This window comes from Dendrobates tinctorius, unplaced genomic scaffold (genome assembly GCF_039654945.1).
Source record: "Dendrobates tinctorius isolate UK_male_01 unplaced genomic scaffold, ASM3965494v1 ptg000057l, whole genome shotgun sequence".
NCBI lineage: Eukaryota > Metazoa > Chordata > Amphibia > Anura > Dendrobatidae > Dendrobates > Dendrobates tinctorius.
In genome coordinates this window covers 8,931,087-8,957,309 of record NW_027361725.1, presented here as the reverse complement: position 1 = coordinate 8,957,309, position 26,223 = coordinate 8,931,087, and the positions used below count along the sequence as shown (strand labels likewise).

The following is a 26,223-nucleotide window of genomic DNA, read 5'->3' as shown; positions in this document are numbered from 1 at the left end:
CGTGGTCATGCAGAGGACGCGCAGACGTCATGACGTTGACGTCCTCCAGGACGTTGCTGTGGTAGCGGCGGGCGCCATGTTGGGACAGACGGGAAGCGTTTAGGCGGCAGGTTCCGGTCGCTCATTGTTGTTCTCCGAAGCCGGGTTTGTTGCGGCGGATTCCGGCTTCCTCATGCCCAGAGTCGGTGGGCGGCGGCCGGAGGAGTGAGGTCACCATGCCTTTGTGAGTACTGGCCTGTGGGGGATGAGCGGGGGTGACGTCATTAGCGAGGTGACCCGGCGCTGAGGTGAGCGGCCATGGCGGTCCCCGGGGGCCTCATCACCTATGTACCTGTGCACTCAGCCGTGTGAGGGAGGCGATGGCGGCTCAGGGGCTGCGGCCACTACACAAAGGGCCGTTATGAGGAGGAGATCAGCGCTGTCCGTGTGTTAGTTGTTAATAAAGCTTATTTTCTGATAAGAGCTGTGTTTACTTTCTGCTGCTATGAATCAAAACACGATCAAGTGCAGACAGCGGATCCGTCTGACTGGTGGTCTGCAGTCACTGCCAGCTTGCAGGGTGGGCGACCAGGCTTCTTCCCCCTCCATCCGCTAACATTTGGGGGGCTATCATTGTGGGAATCAGTTCCTTTTCCCACCACTACGGCTCACTGATGCTTTCTTTTCGTTCACTGACAGCAAGCAGTTATATCATCATACTATATTTAGATGCAACATTAGCTAACATGACCATCAGAAGGATCTGCCCCGAGAATGAGGGGTCCGCACTCTGTCAGCCTTCAGGATTGTGGGGGATCGCTATTTCTGAAGTGCTGCTTTATCGCTTGGATTCCTCATTGCTTCATGATACTTGGGAGACCCCCTGATCCTGAGGCGCTAAAGACCCTCCACTTAGGCTGTGTTCACGGGTCCAGTAGCAGCTGTGCAGACACAGCCTTTATGTCCTGCTAAAAAGAAAATCATTTTAGCTGGGTCCATTTTTTTTTTTTTTTAACATTGAAGTCTGTGTAAAAAAACCGAGCCATTAATTTGCCATTTGACATGGATCCTTTCAAATGGAAGAAACCGTTTGGCTAATTAATGGATCTGTTGTCCATAGACTTCAAAGTTGTAAAAAAAAAAAAAGTAAAAATCATTTACGGTAATCTTTTTTTTTTTAGCTGGGCAAAAAAGTAGTGTGAGCACAGCTGCTGCTGGACCTGTGAACACAGCCTTACCAGGGAACCGCTGCCGCCAGTCCTATTCACTGGCATGGATCTGTTTGCAGTTTAAGGCCAGGAGTTTCTTATGTATAGGAAATATTGGAGGGGTGCAGACCCTTGGTTATCTGGATCATTCAGACTCCCAGGCGTCATCATTTTATATGAAGGAAATCATCCCTTAGGCTTATAGGTATTTTCTCTCTTTGCACTCATGGGTATATATGAATAAATGTTTTCAAAGTGTCCTACCCAATATTACATCTGAATGCAGAGATAGCGGCAGAACATGGGGCGATAATACTGATAAGGGGTCTTGTGCTGCGGTAATGCCATAGCTAATGGTAACAGGTTCTTTGAAGGCATATAATTGTCAGATGGTGAGTTATTAAAAAAAAAAGCATCCGATAATCTGTAACTTTTTGCTGTCTCTGCTACTTTTTTTTTTCCACTCCTTCTAGGGAATACAAGCACTTTCAGTGTAGCTGAGCATTTGTGTTTTCAATAGTGAGACCAGTATCACCTGCTCCCAGATGCCCTCCTCCATGAGAACAAAGCATGAGATGTGGAAATCCATGGTCTGATTCACCTATGGGAGGCTCCCTCACACTGTAGTTATTTAGCCCATAGATGATCAACTAATGCATATGAGCTCCTTTCCATATGCATAATCTGATCATCTCTTGGCTAAATAACTACAGTGTTGGGGGAGTCACTTGGCCTTTTGTTTGGGATTTGTCTTTTCAATAGCTTTGTTGTAATCACAGATGAGCTGTGATTTCACACCTCCAGCCACTGTTTACATTTGGAGTTGACAGCCTTTTTCAATTAAAAATGTAGTCAGGCCATCTGTACATATACCTGGGCAGGTACCTGCCATGTCAGTATCACCTGGAGAGACCTGAGCACAGCTGAGCAGCTCCTACCATACACTTACTACTATATTGGTTGGGGATATTCCTTGTATGGCTCTACAGGTAAAATCTTCACCATTTCCCACAAGGATGGGTCAATGGTCGCGCTACAATCTCACAAGGACATTTTGGTAAGTTTTTGGTGTTGCAGAATTGATTAACCTATTGCGTATATTAGGTCACTTGGCTGTTATGTTAGTATTTTTTAATTGCGGTTTGGACTCCGTGGGTTATTTTGCTTTTTTTTTCATGTCTTATATAAAGCTGCTTTGTTATTTCCTGGTATTTTCGCGTTGCCAAAGCTGAGGGTCATGTGCGGATTACATGTGTTTTTACCTGTGGATTTACAGCATCTAATGTAATCCTATGGTGAAAACTCAGCGTACCTGCAAGAGAAATTTATCATGTTGCGTATTTGAAACACACTCCACTCAGTGGAAAGCACCGTGGGCATGAGACTTCTAGAAATCCCATCCATTCTGCTTGAACTGTGAGAAAATACAGTGTGAAGAGCTCATGGTGATCACACAGCATAAGGGTATGTGCACACGCTGCGGATTCACCTGCGGATTTGCATCTGCGGATCTACAGGTAAAGCCACAGCTAAAATGACCTGCGGGATTGACCAGCGGTTTGACACCTGGACAATGGAATAGGTGGCAGACCGCAGCTGAATCTGCAGAAAGAAGTGACATGTCAATTCTTTCTGCGGATTCAAAACTGCAGCTTTTCCGCAGTTAAAAAACCGCAGCATGTGCACAGCAGATTGTAAATCCCATAGACTATAATGGTACTGTACACTGTCTGCAGAACTGCTGCAGATCCGCAGCAGCCAAATCCGCAGCGGATCCGCAGCAGAATCTGCAGCGTGTGCACAGAGCCTGACTCTTTACCCATGTTTAATTACTAAACTGTTTTTTAGCGGTTTCAGCAGTAATAACCAATATGGCTGATCTTCACTACTGACGTTTGTTTGACCACTCTGGATTTCATTCAGTCATTGTGGACTCTATCTGAAGCAATAACACACACAACCTTGTGTTTTATGTCTGACTTTAGTTGTGTCTGTGAGATCGCCTTGTAATGTGAAAAGGCGCATGAAAAATAATTGGCTTCTGATAGAAACTGTTGATCAAATGTGAATAGGCTGGCAAACTACATAGCGTTGTGGATGGGAGAAGTTGTCTCTTTAACACTTAGAACTTGGTCACGGTGATTTGGTTCTCTGTGATTAATCTGGAGTTGTTCCCTTTCAGTGGTCAATAAGCTGAATTTTCTATTCTTTTGTCTTAGTTATTGTTTATTAGTTATTCACATATAAAATACAATCCATAGACTGAGAATAATAGTGTATGAGGCATATTCGCACAGTGTGGTAACTTAGTGGTACATGGCGGCTTTTTATCATGTAAGCTTTTATTTACTTTGAACTGTCTGTATAAAACAGAGAAAAATGCTCCAAAAACCTGTTTTGCCGTAGTTATTGTGGTGTGCTTCGGGTGCAGCAATTCTTTAGTGTAAGCTCAGAAATGTATTAACTTTTTTTTCTGTCAGTAATAAATGCCTTGCTGTGTAGTTGCACAATTTTATATGTTCTATCTGTATTTCTAGCAATTTCTGTTTAGTAGTTAGACACTTGCCTAAATCTTTGTGAGTAGTGTTGATATATTCGCCCATCACCATCTTCCTTGGTTCCCAGCACAACTCTGGGCCTACTCTACTTCACTTGACTTCTATTGCAAGTCACATGTCGGTTTGTATGAGAACAATGTAAGTCTATGGTGCCTTTTCTGAGTTTCCATTGACTTACATTGTAAAAGTGACTCGCTTCACATATGAGATCCAGGGGGTAAAAAAGCGGTCACTGAGGAGCGCCGCAGATAAAAACAAAGGGAAAAGGTGCACCGCAGCTCCAGCCGTTAACCTTCTAAGAGGATACAAATTGCACTAGGAAATAATAACGGTCCTGAGTAAATGTGTGTGTAATGTAGCACCGATTGCCATCCTCTTCTCTCTCACACGATTTCTAGTCCATTTCATTAGATCATACTGCTGTTTATATGTGAAGTGATAGGAAATAACTGTCTTAGGAGCGCTGGAAATGAGACCAAGACAAAAATATTGGTGTTAAACCACAACGTGTTTCAAGGGTTAAACCGTCTTCATCAGGTGGAAGTTTATTAGGCTATGTGCACACGTTGCGGATTCCGCTGCTGGTTTTTCCGCACGGAAACGCAGGTAAAACCGCAGGTAAAGTGACCTGCGGTTTGGTCTGCGGTTTTGCCCTGCAGTTTCACACCTCTACTATGGTAAAGGTATGAAACTGCTGCGGAAACTGCGCAAACAATTGACATGCTGCAGTTTGTAAACCACAGCAAAACCGCGCGTAAAAATCCGCACCGTCAGCACAGCGTTTTTGAAACCCCATAGGGTTTCATTGTACTGTACATGGTAAGCGGAACTGCTGCGTTTCCGCAGGGCCAAAACCGCTGCGGAAACGCAGCAGAATCCGCAACAAGTGCACATAGCCTTAAAGGAATACAGGAAGGGGTATTTAAACAAATGCCATTAATAAACTTAATAAACTTCCACCTGATGAAGACGGTTTAACCCTTGAAAAGCGTTGTGGTTTAACACCAATATTTTTGTCTTGGTCTCATTTCCAGCGCTCCTAGGACAGTTATTATTTCCTATCGCTTCACATATAAACAGCAGCATGATCTAATGAAATGGACTAGAAATCGTGCAAGAGAGAAGAGGACGGCAATCGGTGCTACATTGCACACACATTTACTCAGCTTTAGGCAATAACAAGTTTAACAGGAGTGCTTCCTTAATTGTTCTATTAAAGGGGTTATTCCTATCACTGTAGTAGGTATAATAGCAAATATCTTCAATTAGAACTGTATAGTTCCTTTGATTCCCTGTCGCTTACCCCATTGTAGTAGCTTTAGGTATACATGGTTACGACCACTGATAACTGTCACTATATGTGCGAGTGATTGTACAGTTCTAATTGTAGGTATTTGCTAATATTATTGTCGCCTAACATTTGGATAGAAAAGTTTTAATTTTGGGAATAGTTCTTTAATATGTATAACGTGGTGAACTGTTTCCAGAGTGGGTGAGACAGCTGTGTAATTTCTCTTTCTAATGGGAAAGCCGCAATAGATTTGGGCTGGAGAAAAATTTTGATAAAATGTGAACTTTTCGAGCATGCATCAGCTCTCCATCCGATAATGCCGTGTATGACTTTGTTTTGCCTCATTTTCTATCATTCTATCTTTTACTTTAGTCCACTGACAAACCAAGGAACACAGCAGCAAGCGCAGAAGAATTATGGCATCACCTCTCCGATCAGTTTAGCGGTTCCGAAGGAAACTGATTGCACCCTCACCCAGAAACTCATAGAAACATTGAAACCTTTTGGTGTGTTTGAAGAAGAAGAAGAATTGCAGAGGAGGTGAGATTGGTCGCATTGCCACTTGTGCTCCTTTGTATATGCAAAAGATTCATAACCTTGTAATAGGACTTGGTATAAAACTATTCCTGGTCTAGGATGGGCCAGGAAAACATCCTGCTTGTGCTGGTTGAAGTATCCAGGAACTATTATTGACCTATCCCTAGTTTATCCCCAGTTTCTGACACTCGCTGATCAACTGTAAAGTTGAATCTGGAAGTACTGTGTACAGAGATGAATGGCGCAGCTCCATTCATTGTGTAGTGGTCGATCTCGCTCCTCTGCCCCTATAGAATGTGCCCACTGCAGTGTAGTGACCTCCCTCACAGCAATGTGAACAGTACCTTATACACATTAATATGTTTATGCAGGTACACTGTATAATCAGGCGAGAGTGTAGTAATACCCACTACCTGTGCTAATTATGATGACCCAGATTATTTTATTATAGGCAATGCATTAGTCTGTGATTCAACATTCTTTTTCCTCCTACAGAATTTTAATTTTGGGGAAACTGAACAATTTGGTTAAGGAATGGATTCGTGAAATCAGTGAAATCAAGGTAAGGTCTGAGATTTCAGGTTCAGCAATATCAAATACAATCTGAAATTCTGACGTTAATCATTTTCTTCCTTCTTGTACATTAAAACAGTTTGATAACTTCTCATACCACTCGCTTGGTCCCTCTAAAATATAAAAGCTTATACTCCTCTCCCGTGCCAGTGCCGTTCCCGCTGTGTCTGCAGTTCCTCGCTCTGGGCTCGCATGCAGTTGTTGTGACGCAGGCGCCAAATAAGCGTTGACGTCGCTGTTCCCGCCTTCGGACAAATCGAACATGAAGAGGAAATTTGCGTTGCGGGCTTCCTCTTCCTTCTCAATTCGACAGGAGACGGGGACAGTGACGTCAGCGCTGAAAGGGCGCCGGCATCATGTGTCACAACCGCACGCATGTCCCAGGAGAGTGCCAACACTGCAGCAATGGTGCCAGCACGAGAGATGATTATAGGCTTTATTGCGGCTAAACATTTTGATCAAGAAGACCTAGTAGGGAACAACCCCTTTTTAATGCTTTACAAAGAAATGAGATCTAGCAAATACTCCACTTATCTTTAGTTTTGGCTGCTGTTTCCTTCCCCCACCTCTTACTGTGTTTGTGTTACTTGATCGGTAGCAGAGATTAATATATGTCCATTGTAGGATTCTTAACATTTACCATGTATAATTTCCTTTTTACCTCCCTCAGAATTTACCGCAGTCCGTAATTGAACATGTCGGAGGCAAGATATTTACTTTTGGGTCATACAGATTGGGCGTCCATACAAAAGGTCTGTACATTTTATGTAAAGCTGAATAAGAACCTCAAATCCTTCCTATCTGATTAACAAATCTCCTTAAACACTTGGAAGGGTTGATGTAGTTTTCTACTTTTGAATTCTTGCATTTCCTTTGAATCAGTATTGTGTATTCCTTCTGGTTACAGGTGCAGATATTGATGCCTTGTGTGTGGCACCGAGACATGTCGACAGAAGCGACTTTTTTTCTTCCTTTTATGAAAAGTTGAAGCTGCAAGATGAAGTTAAGGACCTTCGTGTAAGTGTGGCTATCATACCTGCAAAGTTTTCCTACCTGCAAAATTTTGCTACTGTACTTTTTTTTCAATTGAATGTAATTTAATGTATCTGCTTGATCTCCCACTCCCCCGCATCTCCTGTGGAAAAAGCTTTTTAGTCCTAGTTCTCAGACCTGATAAGGCTGATGTAGTTACTGTGACAGTTCTTGTCAGAATGATTGTAAAATCGTAGTTGAAACTTCATACTCTCTCCACCCTCCTAACTGGATTGACATAGCCTCCTCACTGTTGCTGAGATCTCGCAGTGCAAGCTACCATTGTCAGGCTGGGTGGAGACGATGGTAAGATAAAAAATTGGTAATTGGAGGACACTCTTCAAGGATGGAAATAAGTTCCTTCAGCGGCTTTACTTGTAAAGCTTTATATTCGTAGTAAAAAATAAGTACACTCTTGGCAAAAAAGTTGTTTGCCCTGAACCAGAGCCTTCATCGGGCTGTGTGGATAGGCTAAGATTGAGATTCATACTCATGAGCTTACGCTAAACTCACAAAATGCTCATATTATGTCAGAATTATATTGCCATTCAGAGATTTTCAAAGTAAGTATGCCAGTCTCCTCAGGTGTAAAAGATCCTCTAAATATTGTTTCCAGTTTGTATTTTGAGATTTGATGATTGATCTCTTAAAGCACCACTCCAGGGTTCTAGTTTTTTTTACTTCTCTGCTGAAGTGGTATAACTGATCCATTTACCCTCCTGTTTGGAATATACTTGCCATCTGCCGGCTTCTGCTCTTCCCAGTACTGGTCCGGTCCCTCTCTGTCATCTGGTGACCACAGCCTCATAAGTCAGAGGGTAACGGTCACGAGCTTTCAATGTTAGTCTATGAAGGCCTCGTTCTTGCTCTCATAGACTTTCATTGAAAAGTTGCCTCTGGAACGCCCTGGGGAACACTGGAGCGATCCGGCAGGTCACAAACACAGAAGACGACTGGAGCGACAGATGAGATCTGCTACTGGCAGATTAGATTTAGTATTGTACTTCTCAGTCGTGTGGTTTTTGCACAGCTTTATACGCTTGTGGTCACCATTAACGTCACTACGGACCTTTTATTGTTTTATTAAAAATATTCCCTCTTTTTGTTTTTTTAGGCTGTAGAAGAAGCTTTTGTACCAGTCATAAAGCTTTGCTTTGATGGAATAGAGGTAACCATTTTTATTGTCTGTTGCATGAGTTATTGTGATTTCTGTAAAAACAGAATTTTGAATGTTTATAAGGATAAAACTGCTCTGGTGGCTTATTGTAGAATTACGAGACATTTGCATGTCCCCATGCATCTCCTTCTACCAACTGGTGTCGCCAGCGTCATTGTATTAGTAGACCTGGTGCAAAACGGTCATTGTGGTGCGACAACACGGTGACATGATGCCGTGCCTACTCATCTGAACAAATACCGAGGAGGTTTGCGGGGCTCTGGTCTGTCTATCATGGCTGCTGGACCGTGTGCCTTTGACTTTTGCACAACTCTTGTCTTCAATATCTGGTTTTTTGTAACAGTCGGTATGCATCCCTGAAGGTATTAACTTCATGTTGTAGTAATTAGTGAGGAGTTCTAGTATCATAAAGGTGCTTGGGTACTATTGCTTCTCCAATCTTCTCAGTCATCAATATGGTGCTTTACCAAACTGCGTGGATACAAATATATCTTTTGCTGCTTCAGAAGTACAATTTGTTTTTTATGGAGTTGTTAAATTTTTGCATTTTTTTTTTTTTTTTCTTTTCAGATTGATGTTTTATTTGCAAGACTTGCACTTCAGACAATTCCTGAGGACTTGGACCTACGAGATGATAGCCTGCTAAAGAATTTAGACATAAGGTGTATACGGAGTCTTAATGGTGAGTCCTCTTAGATAATTAGTGATGAGCGCGTATACTCGTTGCCCGGGTGTTCCCGAGTATGCTCCGGTGTCCTCTGAGTATTTTGGCGTGCTCGGTGATTTAGTTTTCGTCGTCTCAGCTGCATGATTTGCGACTTGTAGACAGGCTGAATACATGTGGGAATTCCCTAACAAACAGGCATTCGCAGCAGTCGCAAATCATGTAGCTTTGGCAATGAAAACTAAATCTCCAAGCACTCCAAAATACTCGGAGATCACCCGAGCATGCTCGGGGAGACTCGAGCAACGAGTATACTCGCTCATCACTAGTTCCCTTTCATCTTAGCAATAAGATTTTTTACTCTGTCGCCTAATTGGGGGACACAGAACCTTTTTTTCTTCCGTTTTTTTTTCCTTTTTTTCACCGGAAATACAGATGAAGAAAAGTGGGTCTCCAGCGAGACTCCCGGCATGGCTCCCTCCTCGGTCCCCTATTAGGGGTACCCAGTTGAGGTCGAGGTGGCTTTTCCCCATGTCGCTCCCTCCCCAGTCCCTCGGGTCCTGGTTCGAGGTCGAGACCCCCCTCCTTCCCCAACCCCTTTAAGGGGTCTGGGTTGAGGTTGAGGCGAGGATGAAGACCCCCTGACGGTGACAGACGCACCCTCCCTAATCCCCCGCAGGGGGTATTAGGTTGAGACGCCTCAGGTAGGGTCGGAGATCAGGCAGCATTTCGCAGCTTCCAGGGACCCCAGGCTGGCGGAGGGATCCTGTTGGGGCCGGGGGAGGGTGCGGACTGGATGGCACAGCAGAGACAGGGCTTTTCTGCGTCCCTGTCTCTGCAACAGTAGGGGACCGAGGAGGGAGCCATGCCGGGAGTCTCGCTGGAGACCCACTTTTCTTCATCTGTATTTCCGGTGAAAAAAAAACGGAAGAAAAAAGGTTCTGTGTCTCCCAATTAAAGGCTAAGAGAGATTTTACGGTGAGTACACAAAAATCTCCTTTTTTTTTTTTTTTTTGCTAGAATTGCATGAATTTCAAAATCTTATCGCTACAATGTCCTCCGTTCCTTATTTTAGTTGATCGGCCTTAAACAGTTTACCGTACATATTATTTTTTTTTATTTACTCATTTTCCGAGTCCTATTAGATGCTACTGAGTAAATTCCCACGTCATCACAGCCCTCTCATTAACTGCTCGTAATCAGTTTATATTTTATTACTTTTTTCCCAGGTTGCAGAGTAACTGATGAAATCCTCCATCTAGTACCGAACATTGATAGCTTCAGGTTAACTTTGAGAGCAATCAAACTGTGGGCCAAACGTAAGTTACTCAGCCAAGCTCAATGTTCTTTTACTGCCTTCTAGAAACCTTGCTAATGTCTATTATTATTTTTTTTTTTTTTTTTTTTTTTTTTTTGTGTAGGCCATAACATATATTCCAACATCCTAGGATTTCTTGGTGGTGTCTCCTGGGCTATGTTAGTTGCAAGAACATGCCAATTGTATCCAAACGCAATAGCTTCCACACTTGTCCATAAGTTTTTCCTGGTATTTTCCAAATGGTATGTTTATACACTTTTTTTTTTTTTTTTTTTTTTTTTTTAAAGTTACTGCTGTAATGCTACATGTGTATTTCTATAGTGTGCTAAACTTTTGTTTTTGTTTTTCTTTTCCCTTCCAATGCAGGGAGTGGCCGAATCCAGTTTTGTTGAAGCAGCCAGAGGAGTGTAACCTTAATTTACCTGTGTGGGATCCAAGGGTCAGTAAACAATGCTAACGCAATTGTAAACAAAATGTTAGTGTTTTCATGGTGTTGTACAGCACCTCTCTTCCTTTGATACTGAGCATGCAGAGACCTTGCTGTTTGCTGGGTGGGATAGTTATCTGACGCTCAGCAGGTGCTCTTGTCCTGTTAAGGGGGTTTTACACATAGCGATATCGCTAGCAATATCGCTATAACGTCACCGATTTTGTGACGTTATAGCGATATCGCTATGTGTGATACTTGCCTCTGACCGGCTGCCCCGCTGTCCATCGCTGATCGTGCGAGATTGCGCAGCTCCATTTCTCGTCGGGCGCTTCCTGCTGGCGCCGATGAGCGACGTGTGGAGGCGGGCGGAGGACGTCAGGATCGCCGCGTCTGAAAGGTAAGTATCGTCCGCTGTATCGCTGCTGCATCGCTGTGAGATCTGCCTGTGTGGCAGCTCACTAGCGATCAGTTAGCGATGCACCAGCGATCCTGACCGCGTCATATCGCTGGTCAGGATCGCTGGTGGATCGCTAAATGTAAAAGGGCCTTTAGATTGGGGCAGGGGGCTGTACTGTGAAATAAGGTGGTACTCAAGAATGTGCTCTGCTGCCTCATTCAGTCTTGAGCATACACTTTGAATGGCGCAGAAGTGCATCTCTTATCATAATGACATTGCAGGGGCATCATCTGTGCATGCTAGTCCCTGCTCCTTTCTTTCTCTCTGACTGCCAGAAAAAAAAGAGATTAGTGTCCATCTCCTATAGAGAGTGAATAGAGGGGTCCTGTGATTGCTCAGCCATTGCGCCATTCCAGTTGGGCCTTTAAGAGCCACCTTTAGAAGTCAATGGAGGGTCCTAGTATTCAGAGCTCAACTAATCTGCTAGTTAGAATGGGTGTTAACTGTTAATAATTTTTAAATTTTGGAATAGTGTTCTCAATTTAAAGAAATAACTACTTTGGTGTACCTTTTTTTTTTTTTTTTTTTTTTTTGAAGGTGAATCCCAGTGACAGATACCACCTCATGCCCATTATTACACCGGCCTACCCACAGCAGAATTCTACCTACAATGTCTCTGTTTCCACACGAATGGTCATGGTAGAGGAATTCAAGCAAGGTACGTTCAGATTAAATGATTTTTGTTCTTCCCTCTGTAATGGTTGTATTCCCGTTTTTATCCATACTTCTGTTCTAAAATCATGCATCTTAATGTCTTCTTTTTTTAACTCCTTCTCCCCTAGGATTGGCCATCACAGATGAGATCTTGCTGGGTAAAACAGATTGGTCCAAACTTTTTGAAGCTCCAAACTTCTTTCAGAAATACAAGTATGTATATTATAATTTGTCTGCCGCGTTTGGTGGGGTGGAAAAAGTAAACTCAGACAAGCTGCTGATCGCTTTATCAATCACATTATGATGTCTTATCCTTAAAAAAAAATCTGTCAAGTTCGGTGTCTTCATTCTGTCTGACACGCTGTCAAGTGTAATCCATTTGTAGCAGCCGAGACGTCAAGATGGATTATAGGAAGTGGGGACTCTATGTTGCTCTAAAGGAAATGAGGGACAGACTTGTAGTTCACGGCAGGCAAGCCATTTGACAATGGTAGGAGTTTTGCATTCTGGGAATGTGAGGGAAAGGAACTTGCAGCACATATAGTGCCTATAGTGCTGTCAGAATGCTCATGGAAATCACCTACTCATGACCAGTGGATGGTAAGTAACAGAGCTTAAGAATCTGGAATATAGTAGTATGCAATGTTACTATTAGCAATACTTTTACTTGTTGTATGTCAATGTCATGACACTGCTGTGGCAGAGAGGTTTCCCTGTTGTAATTTTTCACCTAAAACGCTAGCTAGTGCGTCACCTGGCAAAATAATTTATTGATTTTTCATTCCCAGTTGGGTTTCAAAGTTCGCATGAAAAATTCAATTTTGCAAGTTGATTTTTGACTTCCAGCAAGCCTCACATGCGCTGGATGGGAGATTGTTTTGCCTTCCCTGGAATTAAAATCACTGTACAAAAATCGTTCTCTAAATACAGCAGTTCTGTGTCTGTTGTTTTTCCCATGACTTCCCTTTGCCCCCTTGCATGTCAGGTTGTGTTCTTGATATAAGTTGGTTTGTGATTGTGGACATTTATTACCTTTGTACTTGTTATCTCCTGTATGTTATTAGCAAATAAATCTTAAAAAAAAAAAAAAAATACAAGAAAAAAAAAAAAATGAAAAGGAAAAAAACAAAAACAAATAATGTGAATGTGTCTGATTTATTTTAGGGCTTTTTGAACATTAAGTTATAGGTTGCTGACAACTCCAGTCTTTTACTTGGTACAACCTTAAGGCTCACTCGCAGTCTGTGTTACTGTGTGTGCAGATGACCATTTTCTCTTTCTTTCGATTATGCTAATCACACTCTGATTTGGTCTTAGGAAAAAAATCTCATGTGTACATGGGTACGAGTGCTGTGTGTCAAAACCAGAGATGGTACTTGTTCGAATAAACAGCTTGTGTGCACAAGTTCTTTCTGTGTATCTCTTGGTTTGATTGACAGCGCTTAACTGAGTGGTGCCTGAGCTGAGTCGGCAGCTCCGCACCACTACAGGAGCCCAGCCGTGCTCATAGTGTCTTTTCAGGCCCTTATTGTTGTCTCTGATCACTGCTCAGTACTGTGCTGTAGACAGGAGGCAGCGTTGAGAGCTGACACTGAGCGTGACTTGGCCCCTGCAGTGTCCATGCAGAAGTGCAGAGCCGCTGATTGAGCGCCCTCCGCAAACTAAGGGGGCGTAACAGGTCACTGATTCTGTTTACATGCCAATGGTGCACCGAAGCCCCGCCTTTGGATAGGTTTTTGTTTTTTTGTTGGGATCCTATCCCCTATATGAGTGGTTTGGTTTAATCAGAATTTTGGGGGGTGACACTCTTTTTAATAGTTCATCGGTAATATTTACTTTGCCTTTATTTAATCCCCCGAAATGTGCCGTAGGTTTCATACCAGTGACCTATCTGTAATTTGTGCTGCTTGTCAGACAGATGTCTGTGTGCAGCAGACTCTACACCCTATGTCAGGTTGGACAGACGGATCTCTGATTGTTTGTGGATAGAGTAATTCTTGTTTCCATCCAAATTTGCATGGTTTTTGACTGATCAAAGACTTCACTGACCTTTGTGCTTGGAGTATATTGTGGTAGGGTATTTTGTTTTGTTTTTTTAACTTTGTGTTCTACTTAGGCTATGTTCACATGTCCAGTAATCATTCGTTAGAATGGATCCAGCAGCAATAACGAATCTCATTTCAATTGGATCTGGGGTTTTTTAAATTGAAGTTTATGAAAAACACAAAGAGCCATCCAGTTTTCTCCCATATTGAAAAGGATCCGAGTTTCGCTTACTAGATCAGTTTCAAATGAAAGTTCACATGTCCAGTAGCACATGTTAAGTACGGTATTAATTTTTCCTCCTACAGTAAGCAAAACACTGATCATTTTCAAACAGGATAAAAACAAATGGCTGTTTAGCTAAACTTATTCATATACTTCAATGTTTAAAAAAAAAAAAAAAAAAACGGATCCAGTTGAAATCCATGTTTTTCAGGCAGTTGAGTTCTGGCTGCACAGTTTTTTTTCTTTGTGAACAATTACTACTGGACCGGTACTGAAGGTTGATTACTGGACAAGGGAACTTGGCCTTAGACTTGGAGTCATATTCTGTCCCGTAATACCTCTGCATAAGGCCTGCTGTCGGAGTGCATTCACACAGCCCCCCAGGACCGTATAGGGGCTGTATTTTACACATTCCGGAACTCCTCACCTGAATGAAGATACTAGGCTCATAGATTAGTTCTAGTCCGGGGCTTCTGCAGCTGAAACTCAGTGCGTAAACTACTGTCGGCATATGGTCATGTGAAATCGCACCTGGTATGTGCACACATTGTGTGTTTGCCTAAAAAAAAACGCTGTATTTTTCTATACAAGCAAAAAAACCTTTTCTTAACTCTAGTGCACTTGCTGGTTGGTTTTTCCTTGCATATAAGGAGCAATTGCAAATTGGCAGTATGTCAGTTCTTTTAACGCTTTTGTATTGCACACGTGCAAATGAGTGGGGTGGGAGCATTTTATAGTATTTGTTGCCAGCACAATATTTGCAGCAGATTTTGTAACTTTTAAAAAGCTTGTACTGCATCCTTAATGAACGCACCTACTAAATTTAATTTAACAGAAGGAAAGTCCATTATTAACCAGCGTGAATCATGAAAATAATCCTGACTTGCTGTTCTCTCATTCTCCAGGAAAAATGACTTGTTTTCAAAACAGCGTCCTTAAATATAAAACCGCTGCTTGTAATAATTTTGCCCAAAAAGCTAAATAAACTAGAATCTGTGGATTCAGATCTTCACAGGAGATCTTAGAGATGGGCGAATTTGATCGTGTCAAGGCTTTTACTTGGCAAGCTATAGCGCTTACTGAATAAGCTGCAGAGGGAACCCGGCTTCCTGGATCTCTCTGGCTGAGCAGCTGTTCGGTTCCGCAGCTGCATTTGTCACAGCTGTGTGACAGTCACAGCACATGCATGGAGAGCCTGTTTGTTGTGACTGTCACACAGCTACGACACCTGCAGCTGCGGAGCCGAACAGCTGATCATTGGGAGCGCTCTAGGTATCCAGCTGATCATCCGGCGCGCTCCAGGAAACCGGGTTCTCTCTGCAGCTTATTCAGTAAGCGCTATAGCTTGCCGAATAACGCCCTGACCCGTTCAAACGCGTTCATCTCTAATCTTAATACAAGATAAGCCCCTTTTATTAGTTGTTTAGGATGCAGATGCTGGGGCTAGAATATGGGACAAGTCCAGTCCATGCCAAGGAGGGTATTAAATCCCAAACCATCAATGTTGCTTTTACTTAACCTCTTATTCATTAGTTCTGACCATTCCTGCACCTTGTCAGTCTTTACAAAGCCTCTGATTAAATATTGAGAATACAGACTATATAGCTAGAGTTATTAGCATAATGTTTAAATATGTTGGCCGAGGATTTAAAAAGCATGGATTGCAAAAATCTGCACCACCCTTTTGTTCAGACTGTGGTATTGGAAGAGCATCATTTTACTTCTATGGCTGCAATATTGGACATAAGGAATCGCGCTGCTTTTGGGTTAAAGCAGACATGTTTTTCAAATACTGGACAGCCCCTTTTAACATAGTATCTTTCCTCCTCCATGTTTGACTTGTACTATTAGTTATGACTAATTTATGGCTCAATAGTTGATCACTGCAGACATTCTGGAGATTGCTCTTTTGTGCACCTACATATAGGCAGAAGGTCTGGAACCTGGCGTCTGGTCCTCTTGCAGCAGGATCAGGGCAGTCTTTGGTTTTTGCAAAATTACTAAATTGATGGAGGGTAAAAAGGAATATATGAAATTTACGTCTATGTGTTAATCCAGAAATGCTGGTTCTTCGACCTTTTGTGTCCAGTTGTATGAGTTTGTGTGGTTGCGACAGAACATTTTACTGAATTCTTCATATCGTGAGCAACTTTTAGTTTCCTTCCCCAGCAGCCGGACTACTGCCCAGATAATGAAAGCTGCAGCTCCAGCTTCTGCCACAGATTGCAATCGTGATGTGAGGGGTTACTAGCCAGCAAGAATACCTGACTTTACAAATAGGAGATTTCTTTAAACTAGTGCAATGGAGTTGTCCAAACCGGAGCAATCAGTGGAGTCACGATCGGTAGCATTAGTGTTTGCCTCTTAAGTGTAGGGCATAAAATCGAAAAAAATGTTTATACTCTTTGCAATAAAACAGTGTTGTCTTTATCTTCAAAGGCATTATATTATACTTCTCGCGAGTGCACCGACTGAAAAACAGCATCTTGAATGGTAAGTCATCATCTAGCAAGTGTAGTTTTGCCTGATACGTGCGTTATTTTATTTTTTCTGAATATTATTTGTAAATCAACTTAAGAAAAGGAATAGTGCCAATAAACTTTCACTTGCTTAAAGGACCTGTTGTACCCCAGTGATCTGATATTGATGACTACCCTATAGATAAGTCATCAGTGTCTTTTGACCACATGACTTGTTTTAAAAGGGTATTTCTATCTCGTGAAGAGAGCCTATATAGGATTCCTTGTGGTCCTTTAACAATTTTGCTGCCTGTGAATAGAGCAATTGCTGTTACATCCAGCGGGGTAAAATGTTGCATGATTCATGTCAAGAGATCATTCCAATGCATTGATAAAAGGGTTTTATAATATTTTTTTTATGTTCTGCTGCCGATAAGCGATTTCATCTGGTTGCCATTCACCTTCCTGCTAGAAGATACAGGTGCAAAGTGACATATTAGATCTTAAAAACCTGGCAGCATACATCACCAAACACATGGATGTAAAATGTCTTCCTATAACCGCTCTTAGGTATTTCTTGGCTGCATTCACTGGAATAGGCCTGGGCCGCATCTTTGTAAGTGTGACCCTGTCCTGGCCAGTTATTGTCTGAACAGATTTACAAGGGCAGGAAAGGGAAAGATGAGTAAAACTATTATTTGCCTGCATTCACCAATGTCGTTCCTTCACTTACAGGGTGGGTTTAGTTGAGTCGAAGATCCGTATCCTCGTTGGAAGTCTAGAAAAGAATGAATTTATCACACTCGCTCATGTGAACCCTCAGTCATTCCCAGCTCCTGGAGAAAACCCAGAAAAGTAAGCCTGCTGATATTGCATGGGAGCACTGTCTGTGCGCACATGTCCTTTATTGCACATTTATTTGTTTTCTCATTAACAGGGAAGAATTCCAGACCATGTGGGTTATTGGACTAGTCTTCAAAAAGATGGAAAACTCAGAAAATCTCAGTGTGGACCTCACGTATGACATCCAGGCCTTCACAGACACTGGTAACTCCTGCCGCTCTAAGGCGTAAATGTGTTTTGCCTTCTTCCTTTTCTCATCTCTTCTTAACTTTTGGATGTTTTGTGTAGTTTACAGGCAGGCAATAAATAGCAAAATGTTTGAAATGGACATGAAAATCGCAGCAATGCACGTGAAAAGGAAGCGACTGCATCAGCTCCTCCCAACACACGTATTGCCAAAAAAGAAAAAGGTAAATGATCCCTATAAAAACGCTGCTTTTTTAAATATTCAATTTCTTAGTTGTTTCCAGTACTTTATAGTTCATGGCTTATAGCTAGGATAGCCCATTAGAGTGATTGTGGATTATTTATTTTCACTTAAATTCCTGGCTAACCAAAAATCATTTTTGCCAATAGGTTTAAACAACAATGATAGACCAGGTTATTTCCCTGTACGTTCAACTTTGATGTGGTCTGTGGTCATAAATCAGCTGAGAAAAAGACAATTTTTAAACGGGCAGAGCAAACTCGCTGATGGATTCTCAAATATCTCATTCTGCAGCCAGCAATATACAGTGCAACACGGAGTTTATAAAAGGGAAATGTGCAAAAAAAAAATTTATGAAATGCAATTGCACAGATAGTTAAAAAAATAGAAATCCCCAAATATGGATATCTTTAAAGATTAATCATGGCATACCTAACACTAAGGCTGAATTACATGGGCCTTACATATTTGATAGCTGCCACCCAAATACAGGAACATTCCACTCGGCCAAGCGCTCCTGTGTTCTCTGTGAGAAAGACGCTGCCAGACTCTTCATCTCCCAAAGAATAAAGGATTGGATGTTGGAAATCCAAGATACCGCATCCTTCTCTTCCCCAACATTTGTTGGTGGAGGGCTGGGAGGCCCAATAGTCTGTTTATCAGCAGGTTCGGCCAGCGTTTGTCTAATGTAGGGGGATTGCTGCAGTACCAGCTCTGTTGATTTCATGTGCAGAGAAAATCCTCCATGTAAATTCACCTTCGCTAGAGGTTTGGCTTCCGCAGCATTTCAGCTTCACATATCTGCATGATTTGATGTAAATCCACAGCGTTACGTGCCCCTAGTGTAGCCTCCAGGCTTTGTCCTGCAGGATGACCCCACTGACACTGCTGATTACTATGTAATGAGTACGGAGCTGGCCATTGTGTAAAGTGAGGTCGGACAAATCTCTTTAGCCTCAGTGCAAACTACAGCAAGTGTCTGCCGATTCTAGTAATTTCTAAAGTGTGACTTATCAGACAAAGGCATCCATTCCCTAACACACTTTGTGCAGCTGTGATGTCCCCAGGAAGTCATGGACTACAGCTTCTCTGTGGCTAACTTTGGAGGAAACAACCACAATCAAGCCCTAAACATGCGGACATAGTTAGTTTTTTTTCCGCTTTTGTTTATTCTTATACAAATAGACATTTTTTTAAAATTCAGTCCCCATAGCCGTACAAATTTATTTTTTTTCATCTTGGTGCGAATACAAGTGAGGGGCAATGTTGGGGGGTGGAGAGTGCAATTCCACTGTTTAGAGCTTAGCTGCAATATAAATAGCATGACAATGTGATCCTTCAGGTCAGTAGGATTATGGCCATACAAACGGTTATACAGGTTGTTTTTTCTACGGCTTTTAACCCATGAATGACTTCCAATGTGACTTTTTACTGACCTGAGAAATAAGTGAATAACCTTCCCTGATGGTTGAAAGTGTGGCAGGTGTCAGCGTTGTGCAACCACAGACAACCTGCTGCATTGGCCACGATCAGTATTGGCACCATGGCAGTTTAACCCTTAAATGTTTTTGTCCATAGCAGCGGCATCTACAGAGAGATGTACCCCATTAGCCCTGTAAGATTGTTTGTGTGGTCTTGATGGTTGCCATGGCAATCCAAAGCCAAGTCAGGGCCCCTGGGTCTACCAGCTATGGGGGACCATTGCAATGTTAGCTACATTCTAGTGGGAAAAAAATATTTTATTCACTCCATTTTGCATTAACACTTCCAGTATTTTTCATGAATTAATGGACCACCCGATAGCAGTTTGCATTTTTTGAATGGATGCTGTTTTTATATTGTTAATTTTGGGGGTTGTCCGATATATAGACCTCAAGGTCCCTTCAAAACTGAATAGGTCTCAAAAAAAAAAAAATTGCTGCTAAACTTTTAAACCTTCTAATTGACATTTGATGTATCGTTAGACTTATGGAAAATGTTATTTGTTAAATTTAAAAAAAAAACAAACAATTTTTCCCATTTCTCTCCATGTCCCCTGGTCTATGTAACAGTGATTGATGATGGTGCGGGCTGTCTGATATTAAGCGCCAAGTAACAATTTGTGCAGCACTTTTATATGGAAGTTTGTTTCTGCAATAGTTTTCTTTTGCTTTTGTGTTTTGCAGCATTCAGTGGATGGCGTTAAGCTCGTCTCCCTCAATGACAACAGCTTGGACTTATCGATGGACAGTGACAACAGTATCTCTGTGCCTTCTCCCACCAATGCCTCAAAGAGTAGTCCTCTGAACATCTCCGGATTGTCTCAGGGGTAAAAACTGCCTATTTTTCACAAACAGACCACTTAAAAGATGTAAATGTACAACTTTAACTGTATTTTTGTCTTCCATCTAGTAGGAACAGTCCAGCAGTCCCAGTAAACACTTCAGCCACTGTAGAAGTCATTGCATCACCGAGTAATCCCTGCGATATTTCATGGGGTATGTTAGAAAAGGTTCATGTAATTTACATCCCTGCGTTTATACAAGTTTTGTTTTTTTCTCATCATTTGTGGGAAATGTCTTGCAGGCAACCTCAACGAAAGCATTCCTGCCGATACTGCCATGCAACCAGCCATTTCTTCAACACCAAAGCCTGTGGTGTCGAGAGTCGTGACTGCTACCCGTTTGGTGAACCAAGTCTCGAAGCCTTTAACAAACATTGCGGCAAAATTGCCCAGTCCTGTATCTTCTGTTTCTGGTGTAAAGCGGGCATCCTCTTCCCCAAAAGATGATAGTCCCAAGAAAATCAAACTCGAAGAGGTATTTTTTAGCTTGTTACATGCATAAGCAGTTCCAACAGCCACTTATTCCTGCCCTTTACCTCCTTAACCCTCAGGGCTTGACCTCTGTTCCTTGGCACCTGTCTTCTGCTCCAACTGCGGTATCCTATTCTCCCAACTGGGGGACACGGCTCTGAAGCTGTTCCTGAATAGGCACCTTTTATGACTCTCTTCTTTCTCCCATTTTAGCCAAGTATTCTGACCACCTCCAAGATAGACCCCTAGGCAGTCCCCTATTGATGTTACAAATGGGCAACACGTGCTCACTGCCCAAATCCTGTGTCTGTTAAGAACCCTGTGGTCCTCCTCAGGTACCGAGCCCCTTGCAGGGAAGTCGGTCATAATCCAGCCTTTAGATACTGTGACCATGCAGTCAGTGAGGGACTGAACATTTTTTAAAATGTAATATATGCTAAGCTGATGAGCATCTGAGAAAGTATAGCCTTATATTTAGCAAGAAATGGATTTTACATTAAAGACCTTCTGTTACCAGATTTTTGCTCCCCACATCTGAGAGAGGCCTGATGTATGGACAGAGACTCTGATTCCAGCAATGTATTATTTACTGGTCTGCTTGCTGCACTTTTGATAAAATCCCTGTTTTCTCTGCTGCAGATATAACCCTACCCACACCACTGATTATCAGCTTTCTGTGCACACTGTGCGTAGGCAGAAAGCTGCCAACCAGTGGTGGAGGATGGGGTTCTACAGAGCTCATGAATATGGAGGACTACATGATAGCAGGCATACTAGTCCTAATTTTGTGAAAACTACAGCAAGCAGCCCAGGAAGTGACACATCGCTGAAATCAGGGTCTACATTATGTTGCTTACAGATTAGGTGGCAAAAATCTGATGATCCATTCCGTTTAAGTACAAACATCCAATTCTTAGAGATCCACTGCTCACTTGCTGTGCTCATGCTTTTTGTTGGTTTACAGAAACCTGTGCAGCCATGGTTTAGGTGCATCATGTGGGAGATGACTGATAGCAGTAGGGAAAATCATGGAGATAAACTTCAAATTGTCTTTTTGTGTCTTTTACAGGAGGAACTCGATAGCTGTTCTGCAAATGAAGTTGAGGAAATGCAAAAAGTTGAAATGGAAGTTGTAAAGGTAAAAATGGAATCTTCATAATTCACAGCAGCAATAGTTATCTCTGATTGCACCAAGAATGAGACCTTTCTTAAGTGACCGGTATTGGTATAGTGTCTGGTCAGACACACACGTGTCTTGGATGGTGGTTTGCTGCGTTCTCAGTTGGCAAATAGGAATATCTCAGCCAGCACACCCACTTTTTTTTTTATACTCGTACATGCTCAGTTTGACCATGCACACATGGGAGAGTAGACTGCTGTTGGACACCTGGCATTAGTGAACTACCTGGGAAACCAACAATTGGCTTGTGAAATTCAACCCGCCTGATGCTCTATCTAACCTTGGCATCATCTGTGGGTGAAACCTCTCCAAGGGGCTGCGGATTATCGGAAAACTGTGTCCTAAGTACCATTCACCTAAAATTGTGAAGCAAATTCCTGGCACAGAGAGAGTGGTGTAAACATTCTTCAAGTTTATCAAACGCCAATAACTACTATACTAAACTAGCTCATTTTCCCACTCTCTAAAAATTAGCCAATAATGATAAATCTGCCCTTTTATTTTTCTGATTTTGCAGGAGCACGAAGGTGAAATCAAATCATCATCCCCTGTCCCTGGATCTCTGCCATCTACTCAGGTACCAGTCATAGTGTGCTATATAACACCAGAAACTAAATTCTGCAGTTGTACTGTGTGTGTTTGAAAGAAGTTATCATCATACTCCTGAGCTGTCCTTGCTGCTGGTGCAGTCACTGTGTACATACATTACATTACTGATCCTGTACTGATCCTGAGTTACATCCTGTATTATACTCCAGAGCTGCACTCACTATTCTGCTGGTGCAGTCACTTTGTACATACATTACTGAGCCTGAGTTACATCCTGTATTATACCCCAGAGCTGCACTCACTATTCTGCTGGTGCAGTCACTGTGTACATACATTACTGATCCTGAGTTACCTCCTGTATTATACCCCACAGCTGCACTCACTATTCTGCTGGTGCAGTCACTGTGTACATACATTACTGATCCTGAGTTACATCCTGTATTATACCCCACAGCTGTACTCACTATTCTGCTGGTGCAGTCACTGTGTACATACATTACAGTACTGATCCTGAGTTACATCCTGTATTATACTCCAGAGCTGCACTCACTATTCTGCTGGTGCAGTCACTGTGTACATACATTACAGTACTGATCCTGAGTTACATCCTGTATTATAATCCAGAGCTGCACTCACTATTCTGCTGGTGCAGTCACTTTGTACATACATTACTGATCCTGAGTTATATCCTGTATTATACCCCAGAGCTGCGTTCACTGTTGTGCTGGTGCAGTCACTGTGTACATACATTACAGTACTGATCCTGAGTTACATCCTGTATTATACTCCAGAGCTGCACTCACTATATTCTGCTAGTACAGTTACAGGATGTAACTCGGGATCAGTAGTGTATGTACACAGTGACTCTACTTTTTATGGAGATATTATGTAGCTGAAAATGACTTCCTGTGAGCCTGCATTATATTTGCAGATTTGCTCTGTGTAGAAGGATCTTAGACCCATGCACATGATAAATTACACTTATTTTTAAGAGCTTTTTTTTTCTTTTTAACCCCTTTTAATCCTGTCTTCTGTCCCTTCCCTAGCGATCGTCCAGTACCGATCTGTCTGACATCCCCGCGCTGCCGGCTAATCCTATCCCAGTTATCAAGAATTCTATAAAACTAAGACTGAACCGGTAAAAGCCCCCTCCTTTCAGTCTTAGTACCTCAGGGTCCATAAATGATCTCCACCAGATGAACAGTGGTCTCCTGGAAGTGCTGGAGAAGAAGAGGATGTGATGTTACTTTAAAAAAAAATATATATATATATTAACAAAAAAAATTAGGTAATTGTATTGGCCTGTAAGCACCGATCTGGAATTCCAGGTTGGTATGATGACTGGTGACTCACTGGTAACTGGTTGCCATCTGTTCCATAATTTACCCAAAAGGACTGACGTCTTGGGAGAAACTCACAGTTGTGACTGATAACTGTATCCGTACTCCACGATAGTTCATGTATTTCTCGCAGAATTTACAATACATCTGGCCTGAAATCTCTCAGCAGACGCACTTTTTATTTTTGTTTCTTTTTAACCGTAGCAAGGAACTTTTAGATGGGTTTCTTTTTAATTGTCCTTTTCAGTTTCATTCATGTGCTAGATTTTTTTTTTTCTTTTTGCATGTTGTTTCTCAACACGAAACATGTCATCCTCCCCCACCTTTATAAAGCAAATGAAAGTGAAGCGTTAATGTTTCTGTCGTAATATCATTAGGTTATAGTTTGTGTGAGTTCTGAAGGCTGATTGCGAGAGTCCCATTAATTTTCCTTTCCTTTTGACACGAATATTCCTTAGTTCCCCTTACCTTTACACAGACGTTAGGGGGAGGTGCGGCATCGCATCAAAAGCGTGCGGGAATCCTTGGTAATACCGGATTTTGGGTTTTTGAGAGTTTTGGTCCTGCTGGAAAGTGCAGCAGAAACTTTCATGTACAAGACAACCAACTTTTTTTTTTTCCTACTGTAACTCACATGAGAAGCTGTGATTTATCCTCTAAGCTAGGTGGGTGCAGGATGTATATGACTAAAGGGGTGTCTGTAGCATTGCCGCTGGTAAGTTGAATGAATCAATGGAAGTGTTGAGTCTGAACACACTCTATAGCTTTTGGTTTCATGGAGGGGGGCACAATAACTCTGATGCAGTTTTCCTTCTCTGTACTTTGTGGAGTTATTTGCAGTGCATTTAATTTATATGGGTTTCCAAGATTAGAAAAAGATGAACAGTGCCACTTGTGGTTGTGGGGTGGTATTGCAATTCATCTCCATTTAATTGCAATTTTTCAGGGATAAAAAAAGAAAACCTTTTCTTATCCAGGAAAACTCATGTAAGGCTGGGGATCACACATGTTCATTTTTTTTTTTTTTAAACCAGAAGTGGATTTAAGGATGGGAAATATACAGGAAAGATTTACAAAGCTACTTCAAAAACACACGTGATTCTGGCCTTTAGCAACGTTTGGCATAGGGGTTGTTTTTCCATTTAAAGGCATGGTCCAGAACTTATAATATTGATGGGCTACCCTTAGGATCAGATTAATGGGGTGCCTTGGCTCAGATCCCCACTTACTTGCTGTTATAAGTAGAGTTGAGCAAACTTGTTCGGGTTCCCTTTTATTCAGCAAGCTATAGCACTTACCGAATAAGCTGCAGAGGGAACCCGGCTTCAATGCATGTGCTGTGACTGACACAGCTGCGACACATGCAGCTGCGGCGCCGATCAGCTGGCGCTATTGAGGAAGCAGTGTTCCCTCTGCAGTTTATTCGGTAAGCCCTATAGCTTGCCGAATAAAAGGGAACCCAAGCAAATTTGCTCGTCTCTAGTTACAAGGTCATACTGCAGCTGAAGGTTCACTGGACTGAGTTGGAGCTCTACAGCGCCATACACTTTGTAGTGGCCATTTATGGCTACTGCTGTTCTTGTAGTACCCAAGAATGGCCACTACCCATTATAAGGCGCTGTGCTGTACACTGTATATTTGGCAGCTACAAGAAACAGCTGATCGGTTGGGGCGCCGGGTGATCGACTCCCACCGATCCGATATTAATGTCCTATCCTAAGTGCAAGTTAGGACCACCCCTTTAAGCCCATGCAATAATTCCTTCTCATATTAGATTTTGAGAGTCCCTTTAGGCATAAAACCCACACAACAGGACTGGTAATCTTTATTTCTTATAGTCACGCCAGCCACCAGGTTATAAGTCTTTTGTTTACAGGACACGGTCCCCCCACACTCCGATTCATCATCCACAGCTTTCTAGAAACCGAAGATGTTTGTATATTTCTTTTGTCTCCCTTTCTTCTCCCCAGGACAATGTTTGGCCTTGTTTATTATAAACTTTTTGTTTGCCCACCTTCTGTGTTCTACCGTTTATCTCTAGTTTCTCCCATCCTGAAGATCAGACTGTTGCTTCCGCATGATGTATGTATTGTCCCATGACTGGAGTTTGCTTTGTTTTATAGTACCCGTTCTCCTTGTATTTTTCAGAAGCTATTTTGTAAACAGATGATGTATTTCTCAATTGAAAACAGAAAATAAAAAAACAAAAAAAATAAAAACCGCACAACCCCATGTACATTTGTTGTGTCCTGTGGATTTATTTTTTTCTCATCCATTACACTTCCAGCCATACAAGTAAGAGAGCGGCTAATCAAATATTGCACGGCCGCTGCAGCTGGTGGGGGTTGGCTAAAATAAGCTGTGATCCTCAAAAAGGGGATCAGGAGAAAAGTGTTTTCTGTGTGACATTTGAAGTCCAGTGGCTATAGAAACCCTTCAGTCTTTTCCCACCAACCCAAATCAGGTTCATGATGTCTAAAGAGGA

The 26,223-nt window shown here is 42.1% G+C and overlaps 1 protein-coding gene across 3 annotated transcripts; it reads left to right on the top strand.

Annotated features, from left to right (window-relative positions):
- Positions 1 to 25,974, top strand: PAPOLA (poly(A) polymerase alpha). 3 transcript variants are annotated; one of them, XM_073577758.1, is made up of 22 exons: positions 2 to 223; positions 5,409 to 5,576; positions 6,069 to 6,135; positions 6,817 to 6,898; positions 7,054 to 7,163; positions 8,293 to 8,346; positions 8,926 to 9,037; positions 10,249 to 10,338; positions 10,441 to 10,579; positions 10,704 to 10,776; positions 11,762 to 11,882; positions 12,007 to 12,091; positions 16,586 to 16,639; positions 17,341 to 17,460; positions 17,543 to 17,652; positions 17,737 to 17,858; positions 20,041 to 20,183; positions 20,270 to 20,352; positions 20,441 to 20,673; positions 21,739 to 21,807; positions 22,367 to 22,426; positions 23,445 to 25,974. In XM_073577758.1, the coding sequence occupies exons 1-22, from the start codon at positions 216 to 218 to the stop codon at positions 23,538 to 23,540; spliced, it is 2,199 nt and encodes a 732-aa protein (XP_073433859.1). In that variant the 5' UTR covers positions 2 to 215; the 3' UTR covers positions 23,541 to 25,974. The 3 variants fall into 3 exon arrangements, with proteins under 3 accessions (XP_073433860.1, XP_073433859.1, XP_073433858.1); XM_073577757.1 differs by having other exon boundaries at positions 3 to 223; positions 20,267 to 20,352; XM_073577759.1 differs by lacking the exons at positions 16,586 to 16,639; positions 17,341 to 17,460; positions 17,543 to 17,652; ... (5 more) ...; positions 22,367 to 22,426; positions 23,445 to 25,974 and adding an exon at positions 12,667 to 12,995 and having other exon boundaries at positions 1 to 223.
- The last annotated feature ends 249 nt before the right edge of the window (positions 25,975 to 26,223 follow it).